Source organism: Hylaeus anthracinus, unplaced genomic scaffold (assembly GCF_026225885.1).
Source record: "Hylaeus anthracinus isolate JK02 unplaced genomic scaffold, UHH_iyHylAnth1.0_haploid 11994, whole genome shotgun sequence".
Classification (NCBI taxonomy): domain Eukaryota; kingdom Metazoa; phylum Arthropoda; class Insecta; order Hymenoptera; family Colletidae; genus Hylaeus; species Hylaeus anthracinus.
This window is the reverse complement of record NW_026534341.1, coordinates 533,348-542,286: the sequence shown is the minus strand read 5'-3', so window position 1 is coordinate 542,286 and position 8,939 is coordinate 533,348. Positions and strand designations below refer to the sequence as shown.

Genomic DNA, 8,939 nt, shown 5'->3' with positions numbered 1-8,939 from the left:
GTATTCTTTCGTCCACGGACTCCCAGAACATACTGACAAGCCGCCTGACGCGATTCCATTTCGAGGCCATGGCTAATTCGGCAGCGAGAGGTAATCGATTCACTGTCAGATGAGAATTTCGCAACTTTATTCGACTAAGCGTAATGGTTGTGGTGGTAGCATTATTCGTCAATTATTGACGTTAGACGAGGACTGCCGATCTGCACGTAATACATGGACTTCCCATTTCCTGTGGAGAAAGTTATAAATTATGTAACGAGTGTAAACCGGTTACTGGCCATGAGTTTAAGAATGTATCGAATCGATTTGACTTTACTTCAAGCCAGTACGTCAAGAGGAAACACGAGATATATTTTGTTAACTCGATGTGAAACCTTTCACTTTATTCTTCTCGTTTGTTTTCGGATATTATTCATTTATACTCTCTATTTTATTCATTGGAATATGTCTACCGTGTAAAGAGACAATTAGGTATAGTTCCGATGATGTATCTTTAATGTAATGCTAATAGTTTTGTAATACAATCAACGATTCAAGAATTCACAATTAAATTCAAATTAAATTCGAATGAGCGCGTTTACGGGACAAGTTACGGTATCGCCATCTCGCGGTGAAAGGGTCCAAGTAATTTTGCAAGCTTGGAACAGAACCCTTGCAGTTTGCACCATCAGTGGCGCCATCGGTGGAAAAACGCTCGAGTTTGTCCTGGATTAGTTTCTTGTTTTACTGCTAGATGGCGTCATTTTCACTGTTTTTTTTTTTTTTACCGACATGATGGTAATTTACCCACAGATCGGTAACAAAGAAACCCGTGTAAATGATGCCATGTAGCAGTAAAAAGAGGAACTAATCGAGGACAAAGTTGAACGTTTTCTCGATAGAGGCGCTGACCAAACTCCGAAATTAGTTTAGCCTTTCGACGCTAGGCAGCGACACTATCCATTTTCCTCGCGAATAATTCAAAAATTTGAATTTACATCTCGACAAACAAATAACAATTCGTGTACTTTTTTTTATTAAATTATTATAGCAGTGTTTACAGCTACAGTATTCTTACGCTGCAGGTACAGTACTATTTAATATTAAAATCACAACAATTATCATCGATTAGATGTAGTAGTTGTAAATGAATCATTTAGCATTTGGATCCACCCAGCCACCGAAGATTTTTTCAAACTCTCGAGCGACTGCGAAGCAAAGATGATCCTGATTTTTTGCAGCTATTACCTGAACACGCAATGTTTCACATTCAATAATAATTTTAATCGAGTAGCGCACTAATTGTGAGAATTTTCATCACGATGCATCGTTTGCGTCCATTACCTGAAATCCAACAGGAAGTCCAGCCGAGTTCAATCCCATTGGAATGTGAGTCGATGGCAGGAGCATTATATTGGCGAACGCGGTGTACATGCAGCTGTCCAATTGAAAAAATATCAATCCTGGATAGCTTGTCGTTTGGGAAAACGTGGGACATATGAATACCCCATCTTCACCGAGCAGCTCCTGCGAGTACATAAACAGATTACGAACATTTCCGACCTCCTCGCGCAAGATGTGCTTGGTAAATATTTATCGAACGAAACGTACATTAACATTGCGACTGATCTGAAGTCTGATATTTCTAAATCGTTCTACCGTAGAAAACGGTATGAATCCGTGCGCCAGTATCAATAGTCGGAACCTGATTAGGTCCATCGTGAACTTTGATAAACCGAGTAATCCCTTTAAGATCTCGAGTTTCGGGTGTACGTCTTTCTACAGGGAAAATGGCAAATTAAATAACGTGTGTACACTATGCCTACTTTGTAGAGTTCCTGAAGTCAAGAATTAGGAATTATACTATAATTAATTATGGTAGATACACAGTTACCTCAGGATTGTGGGGGTCAGCAAGTGGTTCTTCGTGCACCATTTCGCGAGTCATGGCCGCGTAGAGAGACGTTGTGTCGCGTACCCACTCCTGCGGCAACTAAAACACGCAAATATCGCATTTCGAAATATAGTCAGTTTCTATACAACGTAGCTAATAATATTCATTTGTAAGAATATTACCTTTCGAGTCGTTACACCGATTTCCTCGAAGTAACGTATGGCTTCGTTTATGGTTTCTATCAAGTCCGGCGTGGGTTCTCTCACGCCACAAAAGCTCTCGAAGCGATTCACGTAAAATACTCGCAGAGATTTCACGTTCACTTGCTTGTCCAAGGTCAATGGCACTTTGCTCCTGACGCTCAACACTTTCATAGCCAAGGGGAGGTCCTCCGCGTATCTTGTCATTGGACCTATCGAAAATATCGTCTGCATCGTTTTATCCTTCATACAGGGCATGTGTCCCTCATGAGGAACTACACCTGCGAACAGAACACCATATTGGGACCACCTATGTCTTGGGAAGGTTTCGTTAAGGTACAGTATAAAGACTGAATAAGTGCAAAACGGGATTGATTGGATAAACGGAAGATGACTATTTCTCTTTTTCACTCTCTGTTCTTTTGTACGTTCGACGCTCGACTCGAGCCAAATATAAACACGGAATAGAAACCTCGACTGGATAACTACAATATTTGGACCCCGATTTTCTTCCAATCTATTCACTCTTTATTGTAAAAAGTTTAAGAAGCAAGAATTACTTGGAGTACCTGAACTAGGCTTGTGGCCAAATATTCCATTAAACAGGCCCGGTATTCTCAGCGAACCCGCTAAGTCAGAACCAAACCCTAGTATGGAGGCTCCTGCGCCAATCAAGGCTCCCTGAAACAATCATCACACGAAACTGCATCAACTTCGTCTCTAATCGACTCGAACGAGTTTTATTTGTAACTTTGATATTTAACTTTACTACCTCTCCACCAGACGATCCTCCAGGCGACATCCTCGTGTCGTACGGGTTCCTCGTCGAACCAAACAGGTAATTTCCCGCGTGCGGCGCCATGCACATTTCAGAGACGTTGGTAACGCACAGGATAATAGCGCCTGCGTTCTTTAATATTTGTACCGCTTCCCCATCTTCCGTAGCCTTCATTCCTCTCCTGGGGACCGTCCCCACAGTGAAGCTCATTCCTGATTTCGAAAAAGAATATTGCTTCAGCGGATGGTCTTGCGAGAAGTTAGGTTTGTAAGATCTCTTTGATCACTTCCTCCATTGAAACTAGATTCTCTGGATCGATTTACCTGCAACGGAACAGCTCTCTTTAACAGTAATAGGCAGCCCAAAAAGCGGTTTCTCTTTCTCCAGATATGCAGCAGTGACCTCTCCACTTTTCAGCTTTTCATCGCAGTTCTTTGCATCGTTTATGGCAGCCTCAAAACGATCCTCTATCACTGCATTTAGATAAGGATTCACCTCTTGGATGCGCTGTATGTATACTTCCACTATAGTTTGGCTAGAAATCTATTAACGGTGTAAGAATGTTGCTTACAATTTTGTTTTCCTTTATTTTTTTTTATTTTTTTTTTTTATTATTGAAAAAAATAAATAATTGTATCGATGCAAGTTGGATACGAAAGCATAGTTTCTATTAATTGATAAATATCGAATATTTTCTACTTACCTCTCTATTTCTGATCATCCTCGTTAACTCAGTGGCGCTTATTTTTAACAGAGGATTCTTGATCGGCGGTATTCTCGGTCGTTTCCTGAGATTCATAATCATGATGAAAGGACGAAAGAAAAAATGCAAGGTGTGCGCGATCCATATGAGGAGATTGGTCATAAACATTTTTTCCTGGGAGGAGGTTTACGATTACTCGTGGAAGTCTTCCAGTCTGGAATATTAAGAAGAGGTCACGGTTACGGAACGTTAAGGTATTTTCCAATAGCTGCCGATAAAAAATTTGAAATTTCCATATTGCTTTTTATAGATTACAAAGAAACGCGTCTATTAACCAGTCGCTCAAAAAATCCGTCCCTTCTGATATTCTTTTTACTTAGTCCTGTTCTTCGTCTAGAATTTATTTTCAAGTCACACGAACGAATGAAGAAATCGTAGGAAATGGTACTTTTAAATATAACCAACATCGTAATCACGATTCCATTGTTCCATTTAACAAGAACGAAATGGATGCAATTTCGGAGAAAATATGTTGAAACACTTTATATGGTGTATCCTACAAAGATTTAGGATTCTAGATCTTACCTTGTCTTGGATCCTTTCCTTCTTCACATACGGGGCTAGATCTTCTCAAGTCTTTGATTTTAAAGCTCTGACAGTATCAACACAACTGACACTAGCTATGAAAGTATTCGGTAATAGTTCATCTTGACAATAAATATTCAATGGATACTTCATCGGGTAAAGGTTAATGAATTCATCTCGACATCAGCGTTCGTAATGTCCACACGATGTGCAATTTAAGATGTAGCACGTTTGGTGTAATGGATAAACGAAGGATGATGAAATATTTCGCTAATGGGATTTACTTTAACAAACTGTATTGCAAATTAAAACTTTTGTCTGACAGGGTATTGACAATAGTTTATACTGACAACAGTAATTAAGGAAAAACGTGTACAAGCAATACACTCGTAGGTAAATTTAAATCGTAAATGCGCCTATGCAGGTACAAGAGATCAAATAATACAAATGATTAATGTTAAATATATATTCCATATCTGTGATAGAAACGGAACGATAAATATAAATAATGTATAAATATTTAGCTGAGAGGTGGTACCCAGCCACCGAAGGCCTTTTCTAGTTCCCTGGCGACTGCCAAGCAAAGACGGTCCTGGTGGGAACCAGCCATTACCTGAAAAATTATTTTTATTCGTTCGTACAAATTTGTATTTATGAATACATTATTCATTCAAATATAATATTCATTCGAATATATTTTTACACGAATAAAGCAACGTAAAAATATTTATTTTGCTCTAGAATGACACACAGTCTACCGAAATATACCTGAAATCCAATCGGTACGCCATCGCTGTTCAACCCCATCGGGACGTGAGTCGATGGCAAGTGCATGATATTACTAAACGCGGTATAAATACTGCAATCGATCTTAAAGAACATCAATCCGGGATAGGTGGTCGTTTGGGCAAACGTGGGACATATGAACACCCCATCGCTGCCAAGCAGATTCTGCAAGTAAACGAATGCACCGTCGGAATCTACTGAACGTAACGCTACCGTATACTGTACCTATCGAATGAAACGTGACTACGTACGTTGAATCTGACACGCATGTCCTCTCTAAGTGTCTTAAAGTGTTCGAATTTCGAAACAGGAACGAATCCATGCATCTGCGTCACTGCTCGTATCAGGGCGAACTGCGATGTGTAGGTGGACAAACCGAACGTAGACTTTATCAGTTCGACAAGTCCATTTTTCTTGTCCTATGTGGAAAGTCAACGAAATTCACAACGTGAATAAACATTTTCTAAACATGTTTCGAAGTAAAATTTATTAACAACAATAAATCAAAGTTTAATAAAGATTGTTATATTAGAAATCGAACCTCAGGGTGTTTGGCGTCTGAGTATTCATCGGGCAGTTCAATTTCTCCGCACAAGGCCAGTACGAAGGTGAAGATGTCGCTCAGCCAGTCCTGTGACACCTGACGTACATTCGTCGTATCGAGAATAAAAATAATCCTGGTCATTCTTCCAGGTGTAGAAAATGTATCGCGTGTGATTATATTCTATGGGATGAATTTACTGATTTTTCAATAAAGTTATTACGTGTTCAACGTGTGCACCGTTCTCCGCGAAGTAATGTGTCGCTTCTTTAATTGCTCGTCTTATGTCTGACGTAGTTGATTTTGTACCGCATAAAGTGTTGACAGTGTCCAGGTAAAAGACCCTGAGAGTTTTCACGTCTACTGGCTCGTCGAGTCTCAACGGCGTGTCGCACCCTGAACTCAATAATTTCATTGCCAGGTGAAGGTCCTCCGCGTATCGCGCCATTGGCCCGCACACCAGCAACTTTTGGAAAACGGGGTCATTCGACATGGGCAAGTGACCCTTCGTGGGGACAATGCCTGCCAATAAACCGTTTCATCCCCGTTATTATAGTAATTACTCATTTATAATTATAGAGAGAGAGAGAGAGAGAGAGAGAGAGAGAGAGAGAGAAAAAGTGTTTGTTATAGTACCTGGAGTAGGTTTATGGCCAAAAATGCCATTGAAGAGACATGGTATTCTTATGGAGCCAATGAAATCCGAGCCAATCCCAAGAACGGACGCCCCAGCGCCGATTAACGCCCCCTAAAAGAAAGAACGAAGCGATGACTTGAATGTTCACTACCTCCACATGCCTTACAATCGAGAGAAACGATATTTCTTTTTTTCTTCTCCATTTGTCGAGTGCTATTTCTTCTCAACGACTGTTACCTCTCCCCCAGACGATCCTCCAGGCGATTTCCTGGTATCGTACGGATTCCTGGTCGTTCCAAAAAGGAAATTCGTCGCGTGTAATCCTGAGCATAGCTCAGGTGTATTGGTGACGCATAAAGGAATAGCACCAGAGTTTCTTAGTACTTCTGTAGCTAATCCGTCTTCTGAAGCTTTCACACCTTCCCTCGGTACGTGGCCGCCAGTGAAACTCATTCCTGATATCAAAATAATTCTCTTTTAATTCTGGAACACGCTTGCCGTCCGTTGAAGAGTTGATTGAGTGCACTTTCGATCATGTATCTTTCATGTAAAATAGTTCTTGTACAGTATATCGAACGCTTCGAGGATTTTACATTCAAATTTTTGAATTATTCGCGAGGAAAATGGATAGTGTCGCTGCCTAGCGTCGAAAGGCTAAACTAATTTCGGAGTTTGGTCAGCGCCTCTATCGGGAAAACGCTCAACTTTGTCCTCGATTAGTTTCTCTTTTTACTGCTACATGGCATCATTTACACGGGTTTTCTTTGTTACCGACCTGTGGTAAATTACCATCATGTCGGTAAAAAAAACAGTGAGAATGACGCCATCTAGTAGTAAAACAAGGAACTAATCGATGACAAACTTGAGCGTTTTCCCGATAGAGGCGCTGACCAAACTCCGAAATTAGTTCGGCCTCTTCGACGCTAGGTGGCGACGACAATGATAAATTATGACGTCATCTATTAGTAACAGTGGCAACTATTTTCACTACAAACTTGAGCGTTTTTCCAACGATGGCGCCACTGATTATGCAAACTGCAAGGGTTCTAATCCAAGCTTGCAAAATTACTTGGACCCTTTCACCGCGAGATGGCGATACCGTAACTTGCCCCGTAAACGCGCTCATTCAAATTTTTAAATAGATCGCAATTTAAATATGGAATATGCTTGCGATAGATTTATCAAATATTTATGATAAGCACATGGTATCACGGAAAGAATTCACTTACTATGTTTCAGCATCGTTGCATTTATTTTATAATGCTGATGCGCAGTGTGAAATAAATAACGTTCCTTCCTTATTTTATTTAAATTCCTTTGCATGCTTAACGATTCATCGATCTAATTTTCTTTTGTTTCGCAGTATCGATGAGAAGTTGATCCGTTTAAATTTATCTAGAACGCATCTTCAGTGGCATGCATTCACTCGAGACGTCTCACCTTTCAGGGAACAGCTTTCCTTCACTGTTATCGGCACTCCAAAAAGCGGTTTCTCCTTTTCCAGTGAAATAGCTGTAGCTTCGCCCGTTTTCAGTTTCGCGTCGCACATCTTTGCCTCGTTTATAGCCGCCACAAACCGGTCCTCCACGACTGCGTTCAGAAAAGGATTCACTTCCTTGATGCGTTCCACGTATGCTTCCACCACGCTCTGGCTGGAAATCTTTTTCCCAAAGATAGACATTTATATATTACATTCCGGGCCTTGGCGAACATCAACATTTTCTTATACTAAATTGCCGTTAGGTTCTCAACACGATAGTTTATTTATTCATTGTAATGTTCAGACGTAATGCTATATTTTCCTCTGGAATAATACTCTTGGTGAAACGATTAACGAATGTCCTCTACTCACTTCTCCATCTCTGATCTTCTTGGCCAAATTGCTGGCGCTGATTTTCAGCAAAGGGTTCTTGACAGGGGGTATTTTAGGCTGTTTCCTGATGTAAATGAGCGCGTAAATAGGCCGGAGGATGAAATGCACCGTGTGCAGAAGCAGAGAGAGTAGGTTGGGCACAAACATCACTCCTGTTAAATAAAAGAAAAAAAGGAAAACGATCCTCTTCCATTCTGTCACGAGTACCTCGATTCTTAACGTTTTTCGATGGTCCAGGTCTATCCATTTCTCGATGCTTTGCATTTTATTTTCAAAGTGTAACTTGGCAAAGAGAAAGAAGTCTATTTTAAATTCTACTTTCCTTAAAAAAATGATCAACCCCCACCCGTCTACCAACATTTACATTTCCCGATTTTGTAAGCATTGGGAGCGAAATTTGCATACTAATCTAGTGCTATATCAAATATCCCGGAATATTTCCATCAAATCTCAAGGACGGATCGAAGAGTTCATCGGCCCGAAATAAAGCCACGCGTGGTGTTGCCGGACTCATCATCATCTGCTCTCGAAGGCGTTTTATTTTAAGACACCGTGTGTATTTTCGTAGGGACACGAACACGGGATCTGTATCTGTGGTGGCGATGGCAAGAAAGCGTGGAACGATGGAGCAACGAAATATCGTTTCGTTGCGTCCAAGAATTTTACTTACGGTTTCACGTACGCAATTCATGCTATTAGTTCCGCGATTATCCCCCCAGAAGCCCACATTGGCCAGATTCGTTCGATTCGATCGCTAGTAAGTAGCAACGCATATATGCCATTTCGCAGATCGTGCTCTTGGCCAATTCGCATTCCACGAATGTAGGAGGCACACCCAAGCGGTCATTTAAGCTGTTTATCTAGTTTAAGGATTTTTTTTTCTATTGGTCCTTTAAATTTCAAGTCTCGTAGATACTATATGCTAGAATTGTAGAAATTCAAGCACACTTGCAGATTCCGCTT

The 8,939-nt window shown here is 40.6% G+C and overlaps 2 protein-coding genes across 3 annotated transcripts; both read right to left on the bottom strand.

Annotated features, from left to right (window-relative positions):
* Positions 1–35: 35 nt before the first annotated feature.
* On the bottom strand, positions 36–4,241 carry LOC128889108 (fatty-acid amide hydrolase 2-A-like). Of its 2 annotated transcripts, none has more exons than XM_054146474.1 (10): positions 4,140–4,241; positions 3,555–3,768; positions 3,175–3,394; positions 2,846–3,063; positions 2,643–2,754; positions 2,056–2,354; positions 1,874–1,972; positions 1,591–1,758; positions 1,324–1,506; positions 36–229 (listed from the first exon to the last, which is right to left on the bottom strand). In XM_054146474.1, exons 2-10 carry the CDS (start codon positions 3,720–3,722, stop codon positions 182–184), a joined length of 1,515 nt encoding a protein of 504 aa, XP_054002449.1. In that variant the 5' UTR covers positions 3,723–3,768; positions 4,140–4,241; the 3' UTR covers positions 36–181. The 2 variants fall into 2 exon arrangements, with proteins under 2 accessions (XP_054002449.1, XP_054002447.1); XM_054146472.1 differs by lacking the exon at positions 36–229 and adding an exon at positions 1,120–1,227 and having other exon boundaries at positions 4,140–4,240.
* Positions 4,242–4,418: 177 nt separating this feature from the next.
* Positions 4,419–8,689, bottom strand: LOC128889103 (fatty-acid amide hydrolase 2-B-like). Its single transcript, XM_054146465.1, has 9 exons — positions 7,956–8,689; positions 7,544–7,763; positions 6,341–6,558; positions 6,103–6,214; positions 5,690–5,988; positions 5,467–5,565; positions 5,177–5,344; positions 4,908–5,090; positions 4,419–4,752 (listed from the first exon to the last, which is right to left on the bottom strand). Exons 1-9 carry the CDS (start codon positions 8,334–8,336, stop codon positions 4,660–4,662), a joined length of 1,773 nt encoding a protein of 590 aa, XP_054002440.1. The 5' UTR covers positions 8,337–8,689; the 3' UTR covers positions 4,419–4,659.
* Between the last annotated feature and the right edge of the window lie 250 nt (positions 8,690–8,939).